General features: G+C 47.6%; 1 protein-coding gene across 17 annotated transcripts in view; it reads right to left on the reverse strand.

Moving 5' to 3' along the window:
* Positions 1–24,995, reverse strand: part of LOC133348367 (nuclear receptor corepressor 1-like) — a 175,803-nt gene that overhangs the window by 61,771 nt on the left and 89,037 nt on the right. For 14 of the 17 annotated variants that reach the window (XM_061561124.1, XM_061561122.1, XM_061561123.1 and 11 more), the window contains exons 11-15: positions 23,955–24,127; positions 21,219–21,300; positions 19,435–19,613; positions 18,413–18,467; positions 14,818–14,919 (exon numbers count right to left, since the gene is read on the reverse strand). In XM_061561124.1, coding sequence (XP_061417108.1) covers positions 14,818–14,919; positions 18,413–18,467; positions 19,435–19,613; positions 21,219–21,300; positions 23,955–24,127 — 591 coding nt within the window. Of the gene's footprint in view, positions 1–8,315; positions 8,757–14,817; positions 14,920–18,412; positions 18,468–19,434; positions 19,614–21,218; positions 21,301–23,954; positions 24,128–24,995 lie in introns of those variants that run through there. The other 3 variants (XM_061561129.1, XM_061561134.1, XM_061561135.1) reach the window with 3 other exon arrangements.

The raw sequence follows: 24,995 nt of genomic DNA on the forward strand, positions 1-24,995 counted from the left end.
TCCGAATGCTTAAACTCGACAGCGCTGACACTGACACTGACGGAAGGGACAGGGGGGAATGCGGCAGCACCGACAGACGCGCGCGCACACAACTCAAGCCAGCCCCCCCCCCCTAGTGTGTGCAGTGCGAGTGAGACAGTGCGTTAATCACCAACTCCTCGTCAATACCCAAAGCTCTAAAGCCATACTTACTGAGAGCCGCGGGGAAGGACGCGGGGTAAATTAAAGAAGCGAAACAAAAAAACGGTGACGGGGGGGAGGGGGAAATAAACTCCGTCATCAATGTTGTTCACAGTGACACCTATGGGCCAATCACATGGTAGCATCCGATGACAGTGGACCAGGTCCAAGATCTAAGGGCACTATTAGTCATTGTTAATAATAATTTCACATTAGTGAGTCGAGTAAAGCTTGCCAGTAACATCAGAATCAGAATCATTAGTTAGACCGGAGAGATCCGATGAGCTATGGAAGCTCTTTTTCAGAGATGTCCCCCCCCCGCCACCACTTTCCGACACACCCCGGTAGCGATTTGATGCATTGTTTATGATTCGAGGTCGCAATTATATTGAATAATCGTTTCTAGTTTATCCTGTTTGCATTGTTTCAATCAAACATGTGGCTCAGCAGCAGGGCGAACTTCCTGCAGTCAGAAGGTTGCTCATTTGAATCTTCGTTGGCATCTTACCTAGCCCATCATATCCCTCCGTGGTGGATAAAATTGGCACCACTTTGTCGGAAAGTCAACAGCGGTTGTCCTATGAATATACTGGGCCACCGTCATCATAGGAACGTGGAATTTCAACCACAGGCTCAAGAATGTAAACAGGAGCAGGAAATCACTTATTTTCTATATTGCGTCTACATTATATTCCACCTAATTTGTTCCCCCTATCAGCCTAAACGTAACAATAGCGTAAGCATCTATCATGAAAGGAAGACTATGTTGGTAGAAGACATTGGTAGGTTCACAATAGGAACATTAAGAACATTTTATGTGCTTTGACATGTGCTATTACGAACTTTCAGCAGAACAACATTAGGTGCCCAGGGCTCAAGAAAAGAAAGCCAAGGTCGCATGAAGTGAAGTCTCGTTTTCCACGCTATTAAGCGTACCATTGAAAGACCCAAGTGTACAGCTCTCTGCACTACATACACAGGCAAAGATCCCCCATAAAGCCTTAACAGCAAGTGCTGTTAGTAGTGAGCACCTATGAAGGCCGGCAAGGCACACGAGGGGAGGTGGGTGACCAGCACAAGTCCCCACCGCCTTTGTCTCCCCAGTGACAATGTTTACACATCGTATCAAGTACTCATTTGAGGCCGAATCAACCTAGGGAAAGCCCAGCATCAGTTCAGATATTCGCCACTGGTGTTGGTGGCCGTGAGTCGGAATCTAACTCGGGTCACCGGGTTCATTGCGCAGCGTGCGAGCCACTGCACCACCGCTCCCCGCTGCGTAACATGCGCGCGCACGCACACACACACACTCGAAAACGCAAGCCTCTGGCAATGAGTAGTGAAAGAAACCCACCCGTTCAATAATACATTACCTTGACAATGACCTGAAATAACCCCGGCTGATAACGCAAGCACGCGCGCCCGCACACACGCACATTGCGCGATCCCCTTGGCGAGAAGGAAAATAATAATCCACTATGGCAGGTATAATATTCAGTAATGTTTCAGAGCAAGTAATTGCGAGGCGGATGAACACCGTCCAGCAATGCATCAGCGAACAAATTAATCTTTAAAACGCATCAGGCACTCCTGTGCACGTCAGCAAATACAAGTTGATTAAGTAATTATTGAAAACATCTCTTCTTACAAAAGTTTGATTAATTCATCAAGCCAGACACATCGGCACCCTTGGCCAACTTTAATGGAGCTTACATATCGGCAGATTTTACTGTCGCCGAATACTTATTTGCCGCTAAAAAATTAAGAAGACCAACTTGACAAACGTAAACGGCTTTACCACAAATAACGTATTGTCCCGATCACAGCACCAAAATAAAATCTTGTTTGTCGACAAGGAAAAACACAAATCGCCAAATACTCCCTCACTTAACCTGGACATGGACTGCCAACAGGCATTCCACAATCCCGAAGACTGCCGCCTTGCAATCCCACAGACAGCCACGCGATCTCACCAAATGACTCGCAACGCCACGACACGATCAAGGAAGACGGCTGCACAATCCCACAATCTCACAGACGACACTGCAATTCCATAATTCCACAAACGGCCTTGCCTTGTCACAATCTCCGTCAGACACCCTCGCAATCTCGCAGATGGCCTCACAATCCCACCATCTTACAGACAGACCTTGCAATCCCACAACCCTGCACTGACGGTATTGCACTGCCATAATCTCAAGACGCCTTAGCAATCGCACAATCTCAGACACCCACGCAATGCCACAATTTCAAACGGTCTTTCAGTGCCATGCTGGCATGTAATGGGTTATCACAAGGCCGCAACGCAAACGTTATCCCCACCGCCACCCTCCCCATTTTGTTTCCAAACCGCACCCCCCCCCCCCACGCCGCCCCCCACCCACAAAGCCTCCACCCTCTGCCACGTGAGGCTGCGATCACGACAGCCACGAGGCGTTGCGTGGGTCACCAGACTTAACGTCACGCGTTCCAATCAAACAGCGGTGGCCAGCGTGACCTGGGTAGCCACATCACCCCCCATCTGTGCTCCACCGTCATCTCCTTTCATTTGTATTTTGTTTTTATAATCCGAGATACAATGAAATGCAAACAGCATCTCGATTTATATAGTGGCGAAATTCAACCTCCTTCTCAAGACGGCTGTCAAAACAATGATGAGGCGTGGGCAAATTAGGAGATAGTACGCGCGTATTTATTTATGGGCAGAGGGGGGGGGGGAAGGTATTCAGCCTCGACTTGAACAGGGGCGGGGAGACGACAGTACGGATGGCTGAAGGAAGGGAATTCCAGACAATGCGGGCAGCAGAGGAGGAGTTACCGTCCCCCCCTGAAACGAAGGTATACTTTATTTGCTTTTTTATTATTATTACCAAGCAGGAGCTGTCGGCTGACGGCTTCATTCTTTGTGGCTTTTGCGCTCTCCCCCCACCCGTTAACCATCGAACAAAGATGGTCACTGCATCGCGTGCTTTCAGATGCGCTCCTGCGGCCGTCTGGAATGCTCTTCCTTCCGATATTAAGAATCCACTGGGAGCTATGCGGTTTCAAATCTAGATTGAAAACTCATTTAATTTACAACTGCTTTTTGTGTTTAGTTTGTTGTCCTTCCCCCCGTGCGCCTCCGATTATTACGGTTGGCTACGTACGATGCGAAAGGGGTTAAAACATACATACGTATGTACAGTCATGTACATACATTGATTGGTAACGTGGCTCGCCGAAAAGCCTTAAGGGGGGGGGGGGGGGAACGTCGTTGCCCTGAAAAAGCACGCCCATTTCTGAGGGGGAGTCGTCACGTGGGGTTGTAAAATGGTCGTTTTCGCTGGCCAAGAGTCATCCGCGGAGTGCCATAAATAACCTCCGCCGGGGAAGAGGACAAATAGGCAGCGCACAAAGCCAAGCCTCTGACTGCCGTGGAAGCCGCTGCCAACTGTGCAACCGTGGAGCTTCTCACTTGCTTATATATTTATATATTCCAACACGAGCAAAATGGATGCGGTGGGGTTTCCAACATCCATTGGCCAAACTTTCCAATAATTCCAAATGGCTTCTGACACACTTTGTGAAGACTTCCCCCCTCCACTAGGTTGACTCGTCCTAAAATGAGTGGTGTTTGTCACCTGGCCTCTTTGTAAAAATGTGTTGGAACATCGAGCATGCCAGCGCTTCTTTGCATGTGCAAGAAATGCAATGCAAAACAATAGAATTTGGAAATATATAGCAACTACATGTGACCCCCATCACAAGACGCTGAACACAGTGAGAGCATTTATTGCTGAAGCAGTCGGTCATAGCCCAAGGGTCGTGGTGTGACTTTACAGCTCTGTACGAATACACGGGTCTCTATGCAAGACTTTTGAGTATCTATGCGAGTCTACAGGTGTCCGTGCGAGTGCGTGGGTCTTTCTGCAAGTCTATACAATACAAAAAAAACATTTGCATAAACATGTGCATTAACACGGCTGTCTAACTGCGGCCACATTTGAAGACGTCGTGCAGAAACAGCTTCGTAATTAATTTGCGCGTCGCAACAAGTGTGCAAGGGAAGTGAGTGGAGCAGATACATTTGTAGGGCGACGTTCCTATTAAACAGACATGTTGACAAACGCCACCCGCGGCCAGCTAACAATGCGGTCGGCTAAAATAGCACAGCCGTTTAATTCAAAGCCCGATGTGTTGAATTCCTCGCATAATTTGGCTCGCTACAACAGCCAAAAAAAAGGTAATTTGCAAATTAATTTGTGCTCCCGCCAAGCGTGGTTAAAATTCGCGACGAACGGCGCCGGAAGTTAAACAACGCGGGAGAGTTTTCGGAAAGCTTTCCACTTCATGATCGGTCTTGTCGGCGGCCGATAACACCGGGGAGGGTCGGCCGCACAACCCCTTCCACCGTCAACCCCCTCGCGCTCCCCAAACCCCCGCGCACACACGGTTATATATTATTGCGCGCATTGGTCTCAAGGTGCACGCCCTGGCCAATCAATTCACTGGCCGCACTCAAGGCCTTGAGACGCCGAGCACAAAAGCGTGGAACTGCAGATTTGCAAACGCGGCCCCAAATCAATGGGGCAATTAATTGCATCAGGGGCTCGGAGCGAGCGCCATAATTTACCCCCAGGAGCGCCCCCCCCCCCCCCCACTCTGCCTAAATGTGAATACATGCAGAAGTGTCCACGGCTGCAAGGCCACAGTCAAGGCACTCCAAACTGCTTTTTTCTCCCCTCTCATCACTCCCCCACGGCCCCCTCTCTCTCGCTCTTCTTGGCAGAGGAGAAAAAAAATGGCCTGGAAAGTTAAAAACATCGGCAGAGAGAGTGTTTTCGTCGATTGGAATTCTGTTTTGGCTATTTCTCCAGTATCTAAACAGCCCTACGTACACTTAAAAAAAATAACGCACCAATGTGCCTATCGGAGCTTTTTTATGGTCGTATTATTTATTTCGGTGATGCGATTGCGAGTCTCAAGTCCAATGATTACCCATAATCGCGTCCAACAAACAAATATATCACGCTGGAGACCACGTTTCTCAGCTCACGATCGATCGATCATTGTCATGAGGAGCCACGGTTTATCCACTGCTGGATAAAGCCCCCCCCCCCGCCCCACCACGAGGTATTGCCATAAAACGATGATGTCACCACCTGAGAGTGAGACCGTCAGAGACAGCGCAATTGCATTTCCAATTGAAGGCGATAAAGCAATAATTGTGGAGCTCACACTTAAATTGCCACACGTCTCACACACCAGCTAAAGTGTTAACTCACATTACGTAATGATTCACACAAGATCTTTAAGAAGACAAAGGGAAAAAAGAAACTGGCGATACGCACTAAGTTGCTGCGGGATTACAACCAGCGGCATGATTCGACTTAATGTAACCTTAATTGAACATGTTTTTTTACAATAAATTCCAAATGGCCCATGCCTTTTACGTTCACGATTACGCACGCATGGCATCCCAACGGGGAGAGGGATACGCACAACGTGGCTCCGGTGCAGTCTCACGAAACGCACACCCCCCCCCCCCCCGGGGCTCCCAAAAGGGGATACACAACCACTCTTGTCATTAACACTCAAAAACATGCTCACATTCCCGATCACGGCCACCATAGGTGGCGAGTGATATCTAAAAACCGGTCCTTCCCCCACGTCGAATAAAACCAGCGCGAGGAAATATGGTCAAACAACCCCATGGTCACCCGAGCGTCGTTGCCTTAGAAGAGCCACTGGCAGTGTCGAGGGAAAAGCCAGGTGTGGCAACCTGACGCCATGTGCCAATACGCAGCGTGCTTCTGGGTGTCAGTCAAAATGTCATCACCGCCGGTGATGCCACCACACACCTCACCCTCGGCTCAACGCAGCCGCTCACCCAGTCGACGCCCGGACCCTCCAACGATACCACTTGAATCTCATAACCGCCACTGTCACCAACTGGTTGTAAGGCGTCCCCCCCACCCCCCTGGTTACACTCGGCACGTCTCGTTTTCACCAGAATCTGAATTTAGGATGTCTCCTTGTTACAGAGAGTTGACACGTCCAGCAAGGACAGCTTTGACAGTGTCACAACCACCGCCATCTGGATATATGTGTTCCCCTTCTTACAGTTAAGACGTAATCTAAGGCTCGCTCTTAAGTCTCACAATGGCTTTATATCTCCCCATTGGCACACGTTCTACGCATTCTTCAAGTACCGCTCTTAAAGACTTTCATCATCGCTACCATCTGGATGTACGTCTTCCCTTAGGTCACTGACCTCTTGGTGCCACAAGGTAACCCACCTTCCTCCACGCTGCACAGCTGCCCCACCCATGACCACATACCCTCCCCCACTTCACGATAACATCTACAATAAGTTTATTGGCACTTCGTACACTGAACGTGACAACTGCTTTCCCTATCCACTGCAATGTGCATCTACTCAAAGGCCACCTCTCGATCAGCACGGTTGGCTACGTGCGGTGCGAAAGGAATTAAACATACATACATACATACCCACATGGAGGACTTTTTGATGAAAAACAAGCCCAAGACTACTCAAGTTTTGACTAATACCGTGGTCAAATAAGCCACCAATTTGAATTAATCATCTGAAAAAATTGAACTTCAGTTTTAAGGGGGTACGTGCCCCCCCCCACCCCTAACTAAGTCTCCTTCGGAATCATCAGCCCCATCACCGCTTTAACAATCGGAAGTTGCCTCAACGATTCATTCAATCTCACTTAACCAAAACCGTGTGGTCATTAGTTAACCTGAAATGTGTTTTAAAATGAACGGAAACGGTTAAATTGTTCACAAATAATTGCCGCCGCTGCAGTTACACAACCGGCTGCAAGAGTTATAAAATCAGCCCTGATTCTCCCGCACCCGCTCGCTCGGCAGTCGGACCAAATTTATTGTAAATGCACACGACATTAAACAGTCACATATACAATACTTTGCTCAACATCCGACCCAAAATAAACGGCAGCTATTTGTTTAAAGTGTCATTGCCGTGATCATCGTCGGGACCAGCTGTGCCAAGGCAGCGGCAGGAGGTGGGGGGGGGTTCTCACAAAACCGTCGATGCACACGCGGCGGGGCAAGGGACTGACAAACGAGTAGACTCCCCGAAAAACGGGATGACACATCGCCGCTGCAACTCCGCCCGCGGAGATAAAAAAACAAACGAGGTACAGCGGGTCCAATCACCGTTATTTACGTTAAAGCCATCCAACAAAAAAGCAGGGCCGACGTAAATTAAAGCTGCCGCCTTCTTGGTCGAAGGCGCGCGTCGAGAAGTGGCAGCTTTCAACAAGCTTTGGGCGGTCTGACAAATGTGCTCTCGTTTCAAACGGCACGCGCGCACAACCGACAACCCGACAAGGCAGTGGTCAACCTTTTTAGAGAGCGGCCCAACGTTGTCAAGCGAGAAGGGCACTACAGATGAAATGTGATTTTAAAAAAAGATTCACCTGTAGTGCGCGTCGATCGGCTGAACAAGAGGTGCAGGAAGGCTTCGCACATTTTTTTACGCCCCAATGAAGGACTTCATAAAACAAACCGTGGCTTTATATCGCTCTGCTTTAATCTGGCTGCGTAAACAATGACGCGCAAAGGGGGTAAAATTCACGAGAAATAATGGGGGGGGGAGGGGGCACAATACACTGGTGAGACCACTCATGCCTATTTTTTTTAAGTGTTCTGAGAAGAAAACCTTCAAACCGCGAAAAAAATTCTGAAGCCACCCCCTTAACAATGGGACGGCAGACAAAACAGTGTTGACACAAAGTCTGGGTGTACAGTGCACGGACGGCGGCAGCCTCGACTAAACACACCCCAAGCGACCGCGTGAGCAGCAGAGAGCGAGAGCATAGAAGAGCGCAAGCCTTGAAAAACAGAGAGAAGTCAGGACCCACTCCCGCCCCTACACCACACCAGGCAAACAGCCAGGCACAGCACTCAGCCAAAAGCAAATAGAAAAATACAACGGCCTGCTCCCGCGCGCAATGGCAGGAGGGCTGACGGCTAGGACAGAGCGAGAAAGAAACAAGCTCGACATATAAAGAGAGTAGACAGCAAGGGGGGGGGGGGGGGGGTAAAAAAATATCAAGCACAATAAAGACCAAAAAAATAATCTTTCCAGATCGCCCGTGTACCTGTGTGTTCATCTGCCGCTGTGGGGCTCTCTGCTGGGAATCTGGTGGTCAGAAACAGTGCCGGCGGGGCGGACGCGTCATCTGGCCCCTCTCGTTCGGAGACAGCCAGGAGCGATCATCGCGTGGTTCGGGGAGGTGGGGATGCGGTGGAGGGGAGGGGGGGCGCGCTGAACCCTCTCTTGTTTACCCGCAGCTCGACCCAGCAGCAGCCTTGCTCAATCCGCGAGGTTGCACGCGCCGCCGCGCGGCGAGAAGCACGCAGGAACGCGCGCACGCGCGCCCCGGCTCGCCACTCAATCCGAATGCTTAAACGAAGCGAGAGGAAGAAGCCTCCCCCCCCCCAACCTTCTGTGGTGGAACAAAGCACGAGAGGCAGGCTGCCGAGGAGACTGGCGGTGCGGACAAGCGCAGGAAAAAAGGCAGCAACCAACAAAGCGGTCCCGAGTCACGTGGCACGGAGGCAGCTTTTCCAACGATTCTGCCAATGTTTTATACTCCAGCTCTCTCTCGCTCTCTCTCCTCCCTCCTCTCCCTCCCCCCTCCCACGCCGCCTGCCCGCTACCCACAACGGAGTGCCTTGCCAGAGCACGCTGGTATGCTGCCAATATTCCACGTGACCTGCCCATGTGATGTAAACCCTTTCCTGTTCGAGCCTGCCTCACTGTGTCAAAGGTAAACTGCACATAATCCGATGCAAAAAAAATTGAAATCAGGTCTTCTAGACTTTCAATTCGATTTTAACGAAGACATTAAAGCTGGTGGGATTGGAAGGATTTTATTCAGGACAATAAGAGCATTAGGCCACGTTTATTGTATCTCTACATAACTATGATTGCCTATAGTCATGTGAAACGGGAAATGTAAAAACAAATATTTTCATGTGGTGCGATCTGAACTCCACCCTACATGGAGAATCTGAAGTGCCCTTTGTGAAAATAACAAATTGTATGGCAAGCTCATACTATGAATAAATACAGCATCACTATATAGTAAGAATAATAAACAGCCCTTTGACCATTAACTGCTGGATTAAGGCCTCCCCATGCCATGTCCATCATTGGATTGTCTGTCCATACTTAACCACACTGGTAAATGCGAATTTGTAAAAGGAATGCTTCGGAATCTCGCCAAACGATGTTAGCCGTGTCCTGGAATCAAAATCGGATCACCAGGCTTGATTGCACAGCATGCCAAGTACTGCCAACGAGTCAACCAAAATTATTTGCCGAATATCTGGAGTTTGGTGAAAAACTTTTCCGCACCTAAAATAAATTTAAAGAGTGCGTCTTTATTATTAAAGTGGACGAGAGAAACAATGTAGTCGTGAAATCGCTCGCCCCGTAAGGATGAAACACCACAACAGTGACGGCTAAAAATATTAATCAAAACCTCACAGCAACTGCCGAAACCGCTGTGTACGCGTGCATCGCAGACAAATATTTTTCACATGATTTGCAAAGTCTGTCAAGGCTTCCTTATTGCCATTTAATGAGTGTATATTTATTTTCAAGCAAAACACGGCGCAATGCTGCGTGGAGAGTGCTGTTTATCCGCCATTCCGACCGAGGTCAAACCCCCGTAACTCAGAGGCGGGCAAAAAAATATTCAGCGTGGCTCGACTTTTTTTTATAAGCACCGAAAAAAAAATACGAGAGACGGTCCTGGGATTGTTTAGCTTGGCCGCACCAAATGCACATAATACGTTCTGTGGATACCGGCAGGAAAGAACCACCAACCCTCTGCATTGAAAGTGCTGGGCGGGGGGGGGGTTGTCTGCGGTGCATCTACTCTGCTCGCAAGCGTCAGACGTTACGAGTCCCAAGAACACTCTCTCCAGCGGGGGCGTGCTCATGTCACGCAAAATTAACCGCCTGCAACGATTAAGTATTGCCTCCACCGAAAACAAACAGGGCCCTGCTTGTAAACACTGCCGCAGGAGGGCTAAAGGAGCTCTCCCCCTCCTCCACCACTGCAGCCCGCCCTCCCCCCAACAGACATACAAAAACAAATAAGTGCATCACAATCAAGGGTGACTAAGGACACACGGCGGTGACCACTTCGAAGAAAAACACTTGGCACCATGCGCTCAAAAATGCAAACACGTAAATGCGTGCCTCAAAGGGCCGACGTGTTTGGCCTAAAACAATATACATTACGCCGTTTTCACACAACAGCACCGCCGCCTCCACCGTCGCAGCCGCCACGCTCACAATGCAGTAACCAGGGGAGGCGTTTAGCAGATCAATGGCTGTGCCTCCCTTTACGGCTGCAACCTATCAATTAGGTCCATAATCGGGGCGGTAAAGACACCCGAGTTAAGACTACGCCCAGCAGGCAAGAACCAGTGAAGTGGCCGGGTGGGCCAGGCGAGCCGGCCGACGGGCGGGCCTCAAGGGAGTCAATTAGCGGGCCTGTGAAAGGAATGGTCACACGCAAGGGATAACCACCTAGATCCTTGATCAATGGAATGGCGGGCCACCACGCACTTGTAAATCCAGATTGAAGACTCGCTTCTTTAGAACTGCTTTTGGCGTTTAGATTATTGTTGTCCTTCTCCCGCATCCCTGCGATTCGCGCGAATGGCTACGCACGGTGCAAAATAAGTTGAACGTACGTTAACACAATCCACGCGAATCTGGTCAGAGTGAATGAGACTGGTAACTGGCCGATTAAATGTGCCAGATAATGTTGCGGTGAGTTGGGTTTATTTTAGTGCGTGGGAACCGCACCAATTTCTTGCCCTCATTTTGCCACTATTAAAAAAAATGTTGCTCTTGGCTGTGGAGGAACTGCATACCGAACGTCACTCACCAAACCCGGCTAATCTCGCTGAACAAGGAGTCTGCTGTCAATGTGAAGAGGGTAAAGGACTTCAAAATAAATTAGGCGGCGGGGCGGTGGCGCTGTACTAAGTGCAATGGCGATATGTAACTGGTGAGTTCCGAATCCCGGCCACGGCAAACATCAGTGACGAGTGATAATTTAAACGGTCCCCGCCCCACCTTTCACGAAAACAAACTGACCGGCGTGGTGAAGTATGGTCATACACACGCCCCCTACCCCCACCACGGGGAGGCCTTCACCGAACAGTGGATTGACAAAGGGCTGTGACGTTTAGAAAGTTACATAGTTTTACATTATTACATCGTGCCTCCCTTGCCAGCCCATAGCTAAACAATTAATCAATAATCCTCAAAGCAATTCCAATGGTGTGAAAAAGGTTTCGGTGAAAAGATTAATTGCGCAGGAGTTGGATTATCATGTCATGCGTTGAATGTCAGATGTTGAGCCTTAAAGATAAATCCAATGATCCCACAGAAACACTTATTTGTAAAAAAATATACGTTAATTAACACGTCTGCTAGAGCAGCGAGGATGATCTCACAAAGGCTTTGGGTTGTTTTTCACAACTCTACGGAGCCTGTGGGGGGGGGGGGGGGGGGCAGGAGGTAAACAACTTTTCCATCTCCGTCTTTTGAAACGTTTGTGTCAGACATAAGTACGACGATTTTCTCGAACCGTGAAATGGACAGGTATGCAGTCTTCAGGGACGATGGTGTCTCGACAGCCTTGGCAGCCCGGCCATCTCGCCGAACATAACCGCCATTCCCGCCATCATTCTCTCGACAAAGAGATTGCCACATCCCCAACAGCGCGCACACAAGGGCCGCCTACGGGCGTTCAATTTTAACCCCGAAACTGCTTTACAAAGCAACAGACGGTCCAAGCCACGCGACTGTGTGCCATTTGTAAAAAAAAATCAATTGCACGGCGAAAAACACAAGGTATATCGGACGCGGTCGTCTGAAAACTATCGGGGGGAGGGGGGGGGCTAACTCATTAGCGGCAACATTGTGACGAATATAATGTATGTTGGGTTTTTTTCCACGTTGTACTCAATACTGCGATTTCCTGCTCAAATGAGCATTGAGGTGGTGCTCATGACCAGCTTACAGGCCTGAGCCAATTGTGGAGATTCCACATTCCTATCCAGGATGTCTAGTCTGTCCACAGCAAAACCACTGTTGTCTTCCCAACGGGATGATGGGCCGAATCAACTCCCTGTATTACGATACCCGGTACAACCATATAAGAATATATAAGCATTACTGCTGCAGCCACCTTGACAATTTAATTGTACCCAGTCTAAACAGCGCCGTCCGCTGCACCGCAATGCACTAAACAGACCTCTTCAGTGTGTTTGTGCACGCCTCTGTTATTTTTAAGCAGAGCGACGTTGTGACGTGGCTGTTGTTCGATAACAACGGTAACTTTGCCAGCAAAACAGTCCTCCGCGTTTTTACAAATTCACACGGAGCGGCTAAGCCATGCAGGTGTTCGTGCGCAGGGCCACCGTTTGGCCTTATCTGTCAAAGACCACAAGGTCAGGTACTCGTACGTACGGCAGCATCTGTGCCAGATCCGGTTTCGTTCACAAAGGCGACCACCCCCTCTCCCCCCCAACCGACCCCCGGTTCTCTCCCCTCCCCCCCAGTTCTCTCTCCCATCTGTAGAACGCTCTCCAGCACCCGACGGCTGCGGCGACGCGGAAAGACGAGGAACAATAAGCGCACATCTTTATCCTTATATCCCGCTCCCTAGCCCACGACCGAGGGTTTTTACGTGGTTCACAGCATTCGCTGGAAATAGCCGGTTATAACTAGGGCAACCCCTTATGTAACAACACGGAATAGGACAGGCAGAGCTTGAAACGCTGGGATACATTCATTTTCTAGACCTTTTTAAAGCGACAAAAAATAAGTGCAGCAGTATACTGTAAATATAACTAAGCGCGCCTCCCTTACTCAAACGCATTATAAAATACCAATAGGATAAGAACAAAAACGTAGGTCTAACAGTGTTCCTCAAAGCCTGCTGACAGCCTACCTACTCTATCCAAGATCGCAAATGCAGACGCAACCTTCCGCAGATCGCAAATCACAGGACTCGCAAGGCTGACTACCTGCAAAGGTTTTTTCTTCCCCGCGGTGCTGCAGGTCATCTCCTTTTGCAGAAAGTAACCAAACAAATTATCGGTAGCTTGTATGTAAAAACATGCCATAAACGTGAGATTTGTAAAATAATACACAGCACACGTGTTTATTCGCGCGCAAAACTTTTATCGGCGACAACCTTCAAGTGTTAGTTTGCCCTCTGGCACACAAATGCGATTTTCCAGCGTCGTCACGGGATGAACATTCAACTATTCGCCAAAAAAGGGGGATCATGTCGTTGACTCTTTACGAAAGAGCCCCCTGGCATTGGTGCGAAGAGATGCGGTCTGTCCGTGCGCGACATACACCGCCCATATTATTCATTCCCTATTAATAGAGCTTCAGATACATCCGCTGCTTTCAGGGGATTCATGTTCACATGGAGAGAAATATGCTCGTGCCAAAACGAGGATGGATTTCCCTGCAAATCACGTCAGCAGCAACGGCGTTTTTTCCACACACGATTCCGTTATTGAGGGAGCGGTTGGGGGATTGGGGGTGGTGGGTGTAGAGGGGTGGGGGTTCTGGGGTGGGTTGGATGAAAATTCATTGTTGGACATCAGGAAATGATAAAAACATCCCGATGTTTTTTTTTTATTAACTGGGCCAAAATTTCTGAGTTGTGAATAAAAAGAATTGGGGCAATGGACAGCAGCAGCAGCACAAGCGTGATAAACGCAGAGTGGCGATGCTGGCCCAAACGGGGGCCCCCCCAGTATACAGAGAAAATATCAGTGGTGGGAGCACCCCCCCTTTCAATTAACAAAATCCCAGTGATATGACAAAAGAGACATCGACAAAATATATATGTGGAGTAAAATAAGAGAAATATCGGCCAAAAAAAGTGATGTGGTGAGATGAGAGAATGCAGTCAAGATAGAGGGCAGAGGTTACAGTCATTGTTTCTTTATTTAGTTGGCTTTGTTTATTCGTATTTGAATGCGAGCTGATATTTCTGATATCTGACACGCGACAATTTTCTATTTTACATCCCCGAGTCCCTTGAGCCTCTTAGGGGGTCGGGAGGGGGGCCCTGAGCTTTTGACGGAGTTTACCGACACATTTACGTTGCTGCCTCTGCGCTGCCACCACTGCGGGTTCGTGATTTTCTGACGGGCTTCTCAAAATTGAGGGAAGGGGGGTGGCTTTTTCGATTTAAAGCTTTCGTGACTGCAGGGATTCATCTTCTTGGTTCTTTCGGTAAAGTCACGTAGAAGGGAAGTAATAAAATAATAAAAATAAAACGTAATAAAACAATTCTCACGACGTTTCAGCCACAACGCAAGCAGCCGTCCTCAGGTGAAAACCAGGTCTGTCGAGGCGACAGCGTCATTCAGATGCTGTCGCCTCGACAGACGGCTGCTTGCGTTGTGGTTGAAACGTCGTGAGAATTGTTTTATTATGTACAATTTTTATTATTTTATTACTTCCCTTCTACGTGACTTTACCGAAAGAACCAAGAAGGGGGGGGTGGCGTCGTGGCGTGGCATCGGAGGGATATCGCTTACCGTGTTCCTTCCCCTCCGGCGCCCGTAACTCTTCTTCACCAGCCCCTTGTAGTTCTCATTTTTCTTGGTCAAGTAGTAGTACAGGACACAGTCGGAGACGGTCTGCGAAGAGCAATGTTAAATTACACGGCGGTCAGCAGATTTAAACTTTCCAAGTGTGGATTTTTTTTATTTTCGAACGGTCATAAATTGAGTCACAGAGACACGTGGCAGAGAACGAGAGAGGGGGGGGGGGATACACACAGGGCTGGTATGCCACTGTTTCCCAGATAAGTTAATATTTGAACCTTATGGCGGTACCCGGGGTACCATAGTACCCCGGCTCTCGCATAATGTCCGTGATGCAGTCATTTTTAGTCTGTTGATGGTCTGCGATGCGGCAATCGACTCATCTCGACGAGCTGGACACGATGCACCACTATGGTGCATATGAGAGTTCAAGGTTTCAGTGCAATCGTCCTCGCTGCGTTTCGACATCGCCGAGTAGCAATGATTTCAGATTGATTGGTACCTCAGTCGCGGAGTGAAGTACACCCCTGGAAAAAATAGTGTCCCCGAAATAAAATATTGAATTGCCTCTGCCATTTTGTATTATTTGGTACCCCGGGGTACCGCCATAAGGATCATTTAACCGATATTTTAAAATATAAATTTGGGACACACTAAACTGCAGCGAAGTCTGCTGGCGCTCCACTCTGGCCGCAGCGCAAGGTAGCCCATTGGTTTGCAGCTGAATGGAAAGTAGAATAACAATCCCATATCTTATCCGAAAAATGTGTTTCAAATTCGAAACCACATGCGAACACGGCAGCTCGGATACGGCGCGCTACAGAAGGCAGTGGCGTAGCGCGGTTGGTATCAACCCCCACGGCGCAAACAATAAAATGGGGTCCCCGCCACCCTGTCCAAATTTCCACCCCCACGACTACCCCCGGCCCGCACCACGGCCCGGGAATTAAAACAAAAGGAAAGCAGCTTATTCGCCAATCTACAACTGTGGTGGTGATGTAATAATTGTTAATTAACGGGCAAACTCGCAGGAGGATAAATGGGGGGAAAGCAAGCATACATTACTATGCAATACTGCCCTGACCTACAGATCTTACAGTTAAGTGCAACCACGTAGAATGGAGGGTTATCTCTGGCATACCCAATTAAAACACGAAATCCTTGAGTAATTACTCTCTCGGTCATTAACAACACGCAGCAGGGGTTTTTTGCAGGGGTTATCGCAAGATGTGCCCACATGTTTATGTATGGCACGATGAAACAAAAGCACAAATCAATTTGCATGAACGCACAAAGTTGACAAAGAGCCGCTCTCTGCAAACGCACAGCGTTTACCTATGCCAACAATTTAACCCGGGTGCGTGAGTGCGCAGAACATCCATAACTATCCCGCAGAAGATTATGTGAATTCATTTAAAGACATTGCAAAGTGTGAAAACAAATGGGTATTGTGTTGATATTATGTACACGAGCTGTGTATGCACGCCTGTTCTATAGATCAGGTTGAGGGCTCAACAGAGGGAAAAAAAAGTAAGTTAAAGTTACAACCAAGGATGTTACAACCAAGGATGTCGTGGCATCATTGCATTGGCATTGTGTTAAAACACGTGAGTATAGCAATGCAGCGATTGTTACTAATGTAGTGACATCGCGGGATGCCACTGTGCAGTGCCGGCCCTAGATAGGCACGGCGTGCGCTGATTGATTGCGCTGGATGGCACCACGCTTGGCGTGCAGTGCCAACCGTACAGGACAGGGTGTGGGAGTGCCGGCCGTAGGAGTAAGGTTGCTAAAGGCCATGGCACTCTGGTTGACCCGAGTGGACACGTGACCAGTTAAGTCAACAAAGGGGTCCCAAGTAGGAGCTAGGGTTGGGATCCAGATCCTTCCCGAGAATTCTGGAAGGTGGTCGTGGCCAAGGGCGGAGCCAGCCACGCCGCAGAGAATATAAGCCAGGTCCCCGAGCGAGACCAGGGTTGTTGTTGTTCATCCTGAAGAAACCTTCGTCTACGTTCTCCATTCAACGAGTCTCCAACACGTGGACCTGAGCCCGAGCTGTTGGTCCCGGTCTGTAGTAGCAGTTTCGTTGTAACTAGTGTAGTTAGCCTGGTGGTCACCACCATAGGTTGTTATTCTGTTCAGGGGAAGTGACCCCATGTGTTGGAGTTAAATAAATGTGTTGCCTTCCAAGTCTACGTCTGCGACTCAGTTGAACTCGCTACACGAACATGGCCCAGCGGTAGCGTGTTCGCCACTTGTTGCAGACGTTCGAGATTCGAATCCAGCAGGCTACCCTGGTTAATACTGCAGGGGCATTACCCAAAAATATTACGCGCCATCTTTTTCACGGTGGACGTTGAGAGATTACGTGCAGAAATTCTAAGAGTAGGCTATTCATTGTGCCGGCATCATGTTCCAAATTTGCCAATTTACTCGCTAATTAACTAAATTATGATCATGATAGCAATCCTCACCTCCTCCTGCAAAAGCCTAGCTGGACCCTCCTGCAACCGTCCTGAGACTCGGGGAGGCTTTCATGGGCAAATATGTGAATGGTACGTGATGTTATTCCTAAATATTAGTCATGAACAAAATGTAAAACTCATGCTATACAGTCTGGGACATGGCATCTCCTGACTGTTTTTTGACTGTTTTTCAGGTTGCATCTTCCACCAAGGTATTGCCCTCGAGTGAGCAAGGGCATGCTCCAAAATGAAAACATCCTCATTATAAATAAAGATTATGAAATATTTAATAAAAATGTGCATCTGTCCGAATAAGTGAAGTATTTGGGTAACCATGTGACTACTACCATTTTCTGGTAGCGATTTTTTTTGTTGTTTATATATCCGTGGACTCTCTTCTGCAAAGGAAGTTGGTGCCATGAGGAATATTAAAAGAGTTGTGAGTATGAGACGAAGTGAACGCTAAGACTGATGAAAAAGAAGAGATTTTGTTTTTTGTGGTTCCGGCTTTCAAGGAAAGAGTCACCTACCTGCGACAAGTCGAGTTTATTATGATTACGCTTGAGCTCAAACAAACATACAGCCGTTTCTATTCTCAAGCTCAAAATAAACGCGTGGAAATTGTGCGTCGAATTTTTTTTTTAAGCATGGACGTCTCCATTGTTCACGAAATTCAAAACAGCACTCGGAAAATAGGTTAAGACGACAAAACCCACAGTTTGTGAATTTGACTGATGTTGCAGAATCGTGACAATAAACTGACACATGCAGTGGAGGGGACGGGGTATCATAACAACCCAGCAAGGCAGTAGAATCTTGGCAAGAAAGCACTGTGTGAATTCAGAGACGGACTTGCTTGTTGCGCGGATAAGCTGTGAACAAGGCAGCAAATTCTCTGGCAAAACAAACAAAACTGATTTTTTTTTCTGTTCGTACAGGAGGCATGGTTACAAACAGCAATTGTTTTTCGAATATAAAGAGCCAATTTTTTATGCTGTTTTACGTAATAATTCTTTCTCCAAAAATGTTAATTTTACTACCAAAATAGCCTGCATAAAACTACGTCCAATATGCCAAAGAACACAATGTAAAGAACACAAACAAAATATAGCTCTCTTTACCTTCTTTTCCAGGTAGGAAGCAATCAACGAAAAATTCTTTGGATGCAAAACAAATCTGAAAAAAGCAGAGCCGGGGATTAGTTCACATTAAAAACATCGCCACACGTGGGGAACAGTCCAGATGGATGTACGTGCACACCAATTTACAAATTAAAAACATGTTAAAAGACATTAACTGCTAAGCGATGGGTTTTTGGCGGCCCTGGCGGTGAAAGTTCACAGACCTACGGGAGATTATAAAACGCTATGTATTTAAGGGGACATTGATTATAATGAAACCCCCCGTGGGTTATTTCAATATTTGTTTTGCCGCTTTATCTGATGCCGGTGTGAAAGCCGAGAGGGGGGGCCAACGACACAGGACACATGATACACCCTCCCAGCGCCTCGCGGACAACGAGCAGATGGTCACCTCTTGCCAGATACATTACCAGCGCATAACGCAATCCAGGCTGACAACAGCACGCAGCCTCGTGTAACAGGCGACCGCTTGATTATCTCAATTACGTAAATTCTTGTCGTTTTAGGGTTTATTGCGACTTCACAAAAAATATGTTAGCAACGTAAAAGCCCGACGATACAATTTGGAGATGATTTTTTCTTTTTTTTTTGACACGCCGTAATTGCTTTCACCGACTGCGAATGCCACAGTGAGGACATCATCATCACCCATTATCTATCCACTGCTGGATGAAGACTTCCACAAACCCTCGCCCTCCCTCACCAATCCACGCAACAATCCATCTAGCTCCTACATGTGAGTTGATCTCATCGCCCCATCTCCGCGGTGGACGTCAGTCCCACGGGTGTCTCATCCTTCGGCTGCCACTCTGTCGTTAGTCTCGACCACCAGCCATCGCGTCTTTATAGCAACGTGTTTTGCCAAAGCCTGTTTACTTTTCTTAACATTCAATACAATGTATGTACGCATGTTGAACTTCTTTCGCGCCGTACGTAGCCAACCGATGTAACCCAAAAAAAACCTTGATTAAGAATAATACTGGTCAATCCAGCAAACCTACTTGTCTCGGAAGATCTCCTTCTCGTGCTCGGTCCACACGTTGAGCAGCTGCCGCTCGCGGTGCACGCGCACGGGGTCACCCAGGAGACCGTTCTTGTCGATGAAGCGCACGTGTCGCTGGTCGACGTCGAACAGCCTCGGAGGCACGGCCGCCAGGTCGCGCATCTGCTTCTCGCTGCCCTGGGGGGTCAGAAGAGCGCAACGCCAACGGGGGGCGATGCTCAAGGTGACCTCGAGAGAACCCCCCACCCCCCAGCGGCGATGACGCAGTCTTCGTATTGTGGACAACGAGCGCGACGGCCGCGGTCAGATCACCCGGAAAGCGCACGTTTTGTCAGATCTCGGAAAGCCACGTGGGGGGCTGAGAAAGCTCGGCGATTGTTTTTGACAGGGCGACCGCTATGCATAACAGGTTGTCGTAGGCGCCTGCAGGGCACTGCAGCAGAATATATTTTCCACCAAATCTATGCTCCCCATCTTCACCGACGACCAGTGTGGTGAAGTATGGTGAATTAACACAACCCGGACAGTGGTGGGGAAGCTCTTATCTGGCAGTGGATTGACAAAAGGGTTGAATTGTTTATATAGGACTGTGTATATATATTTGTTATATTTGCAAAAAATTGCAGTGATAATCTAATTTCAGCATTCTGTAAAGTGTGTTTCTGCATCGTGCAAAAATTCAGTGACGAACGTACATGTAAAAATACACTTGCTGCAAACCAAAAACGAGCGTGCAGAGGTCGAACGCAGGAACTAGGGGGGGATTGTTGCGCGCGTGGCAACGGTGAACGTGTGAGCAGAGGCGTCGGCATGCTAACGAAGTATATTTATCGATCCGGTTTTGTTTGCTTCGCCGAGGCTTCTGAATCGACGCAATTAATTTAAACTGGGATGGCACGCCGATGGCTGTCACAGCCACGTCTTCAACGGCCACGTTTTGTAGATAATTCAAAGCAAGATTGAGCGAGTTTAATAACACTGAATCCGTTTCATGAACTGCGACGACAAAAACACAGCAATCGTCTATATTTTTTTGTTTAACATTGCGAGCGGCGTGTGCACGATTTAACATAAAAGACTGATGAACAAGCGAAGAGCGCCGAAAATTAAAAAAATGCCCTTGCGCTAATAAGCTCTACCCACAAACACGCCTGACTCACGCGGCTACCGGGTCAGTGCTCGAGACGCATGAAAGGGAAACTAATTCTAGAAGCCCTGCTTGTTAATTTGTTAAGAAACGATACTTGTTTAAGACAAATTACAGCACACCCATTAAAAGCCAATGCTTGTTCCCAGCAGAAATCCTCGGGTCATTTCAACTTCTCATCACAACAACAGCTCTCGATTAAAAGGTCAAACAACTATTTTTTTTAAAGGTACGGCAGGGGGGGGGGGGGGGGGCTCGCACAACCCCGGAGAGCTTTCACGACAATAATTATAGCCGTCGTTACTTTGAAATAGCCGACCGAGGGAGATCAAAAGTGGAACAGCATTCACTGATGGTCGTTATCTCCTCTTTGCATTCTCTGGGCACTGATTGACACCTCTCGGCCGTATTGTTTTTGCTCTCGCGCCAAGGCATTAGCATCCAGAACCTTGCGCCTAAATTGAGGATTTGTGCGTTTTCATTCGTAAGCGCGTTTGATAACTGTGCCCACGGCACCAAGCGTCGTACAGCGTACCCAGGAAAGTCGTGGATATTGCGACTATATTTAAACTCGCGTGCTCCGGTACTTGAATTGGTAAATAAAATATGACCGACGGGGGTCGGCATTGTGGTACCTCTTGGTCAGACAGATCGTCGCCAGTGTCAGCAGCCTCCTCGTCGCTGCCGTCAGCCGATCCGTTTCCCTTTTGGTTGCGCCTGGAACACACGAGCAGGCCAGGGTCCAGACGTCAGAGGTTATCGTAGCCACGACTGACCATCGCTTTCTTCTTCTGCTCGATTGTGTGTTTGTGGCAAAGTTGACAGCTGACCTCCAAGGTCTGCAATTACAATCTCTTACCTGGCTTTAGGTCTTCCACTTGTTAAACAGCCAAAATGTCCTTCAAGGACCAAAGACAACTCTATCATTCTAATCACCACCAGTTAAACAAGTCTTTCACAAACCACTTAGTCTATTAACATCATCTGGCTTCAGGTTTCAGCCAATCTCTCCATCGCATGTTTCAGTCACCTGCCCTCCTCCATCCTGCACGTGTGCCCCACTTAACACAACCTCCCCTTGCTGATTACATCTAGAACGTTTTCACATCATGTTCTATTTCAAACTTCCAAGTTGGTTACACTATCCTTCAGTTAAAGAATTTGTACCCAATGAGCAAAAAAAGGCCAAGTGATTTACTGCTCAAAAATGCATTAAGAGATTGCTCAACTCCTGCTTACTACCAAGAGCCGGCGGTATAATGTCCACAATTCTATGGCGGGGACAAGTCTCCCCATAGGACAACCACTATTGACTTCTCCACAAATTGCTATTTATTTTAGCGACCCCCAGAAGGATGATGTATTGTGTGATCGACATTACATAGTCGACTTGGTTGCGGAAGAATAAAACACTTCGAAAGTCACATTGTACATCTCCTTTTCCATTCTGTAACCACGCAACAGCAGACGCACACATCTCCTAAGCAAAGAAAAAAAAACCTACAAGTGACATTCGAAGCTCTCATCAGATATTCTACAAGGGCACTAGGCCTAGTGCCACCCAGCCACATTTAAATAATCATCTCTTTGGCAATGAAAACCATGCCTCAAATGAGGCCAATGCTCCCCACACAACAAAACTCCACTGGGCAAGTGTGATTTGAATTTACAATTTTAAAAGCAGACGTGTGAAAAGATTAGTTTCGTGTGAATAAAAACCTGCCATGAGGACACAAGCCCTGAAAAGGTTTTAGCTCCAAGTGCACGTACATGCGTGCGTGCATGTATATGCGGACAGGTGGTTACATTCAAAGTGTTCAATCGCACATAAATCCCCATCTACTAAAATGCTGTCAAAATGTTGTTTAACCAGTGGCCATCTCACACCCAAATATAGCTGGCCCAGAAACGGGCCATTTGTCCACAATATGAATAAAAAACACATTTAAAAAATGTCGCAGATTTTCTAGAGTTTTTTTCCTTTTCGTGCCACGCTGCTTTTCACGTCGCCAAAACTTTTTATCTTTTTCTCCAATTTAATTCCAATTGCACTATCGTCTTTATTTTACAAGACAAGACATCAATTTGAATCCCTCACAAAAGATTAACCGCACATTACTCAAATGGAATAATATATAGCAATCATCGCCCACAACTGGTACGCAAATAATGCCCCAGGTCACTCTTGTAAATTAGACTATTCTGGTCTCATTCTAGATTTGAAGTTTTCGTGACTGCAAGGATCCATACTCTTTGGTTCTTTTGGTAAAGTCACGTAGGTAAAAAAGAGATAAAAATAGAAAAAAAACTTAAAATAAAAGTACATTACATCACGACGTTTTGATTGCAACACAAGCAATCATCATCAGGTGTGAAAATCACAGCTAAAATTTTTTTACTAAAAATTCTCTAGCTGTGATTTACTAAAAAAATTCTAGCTGTGATTTTCACACCTGATGATTGCTTGCATTGCAATCGAAACGTCGTGATTGAATTGACTTTTATTTATTTTTATTTCTATATTTATCTATTATTCTATTTTATTTTTTACCTACGTGACTTTACCGAAAGAACCAAAGAGTATGTATCCTGGTCTCATTTGTCACCTGGTTAAACGAATTAAAATAAACCAAACAACAAAAGAATGGCCCACGGACGCAGATGTTACAGAGCTACCTTGGAAATCCTTTCAAGTGACCTCTGGTCCACTACAGTAGTTCGGCATTACTTTCTCATCTGCTCTGCCATCGACATGAATGTTGGTCACATGGCAATCAAACTCATGTTTTTCATTCTCAGGGCTGGAATTTAGCCAGATTGAGCAGGGAACCAAATTTTACTCATTCACTAAATGTATGAATCCAGTTTTACCACAGGCAGAGGCCTGAATTCAAACCTACAACCTGAGCAGTACTGCTTCAGCTGTATGATTTCACGGACTCACACCCAGTAACCAAATACTTCACAAAAAGCGAATTTTATAAATTTAGTTCTGCACTTCAATAGGCAAAATTTACGGTTTGAAAAAAAAATATCCGTTCGACTCATCATACGATAAATATTTCCCGACGACAGAGCGGGAGGGTAAGTGCTGCCATCTATTGTGTGCGCCAGGTGCTATGCACGAGTTCCAGTCAAGGTACTCCGTGATATCTGCTTCCGGGGGCCGTTTCTCCGCCACCCAAGTGTGTCGCACAGCTCTGCGATTTCGTCTCGTTACGCGAAGCCGATTGCGCAATCGGGATAAAAGTTAGAGAATAAACACAACGAAAAGCACCATTGTTTTTTGTTTTACTCCGTAGAACGTCTCTAAAGCCACGTGGGCATCCAAGGTGCCGCGGTGGCGGCGACGTCAGCGACCCCGAGCTCACCTCTGCCCCTTCTCCTTCTGTTCGCGCTGCTTGCGGATCTCGGGGAACTGCTTCTCATAGTAGTCGCGCGTGCGGACGTCCTTGGCGCGTCGCCGCGGGTTGCTCTCGATGCGCTCCACGCGCTTCTCCCACGCCTGCAGCAGCTGCCCGTAGCGCTCCGACAGGAACTGCTCCTGCGGGAGAGAGCCAGTGAGCACGACAACAGTTCCGTATATGCCACTCCTGTTGGTCCATGACCCCCGCCGATGGTTTTTTAGAACAATCGCTACGTGTCTTTTTGCGGATAATTGCAGTCACCCGCGAGTAGCAAACAATAAATCCATTTACTTCCCGATGATGGGTCACCGACAAGTAGTCTACTGAAAGTGCTAACTAAATCCTATTATCCACATCTATTCGATGATTAAGAGAGTTACCCAGAAGTGATTGCAATTGTATCCCTTTATCTGTTGCTTAGAAACATCAGGATGTGGTAAGGATAAGGATCTGCATTCATTAACGGCTTAAAATGGCACGGGATCTTAGACCTCCCCGGAAGGAAGGAATACATTTTATTAATCGCATCTCAGCGTGGATAAAAGGAGTCGCGCAAAATGCAGTGGAAAATTAATCCTTGAATGGACGTTCATCCTCCTCGGATATGAAACTTACTTTCATAGGGAACAGCATCAGCCCAAAGCACCCTCTCCTCCACAAAGCGCCCCCCCCCGCCCGCCACCCGCCAACCCCTGTACACGTATGCATGTTTAACTTCTTTCGCACCGTACGTAGCCTATCGTTAGGGGCACTTCGCACCGTGTTTAGAACGAGCGCGGGGGGGGGGGGTGTGCGAATTGTAAAACGTTAAACGCCTGGCTCGGGGTTCACCGTTGAAGAACGCGAACCATTCAACACTCGTTCAATATGGGCGCAATTTATCTTTTTTTTTCCAGAAGACTTTCTCGCTGATTAATTAATCGCAAGGGTACAAACTGACTGCAGGCTTTTATTTTGTTCGGTTCGCTTAACCCACTTGCTTTTACATGGTTATAAAAATCACAT

This window comes from Lethenteron reissneri, chromosome 27 (genome assembly GCF_015708825.2).
Source record: "Lethenteron reissneri isolate LAM-NWPU_2019-01 chromosome 27, ASM1570882v1, whole genome shotgun sequence".
In the NCBI taxonomy this organism is placed as follows: Eukaryota; Metazoa; Chordata; class Hyperoartia; order Petromyzontiformes; family Petromyzontidae; genus Lethenteron; species Lethenteron reissneri.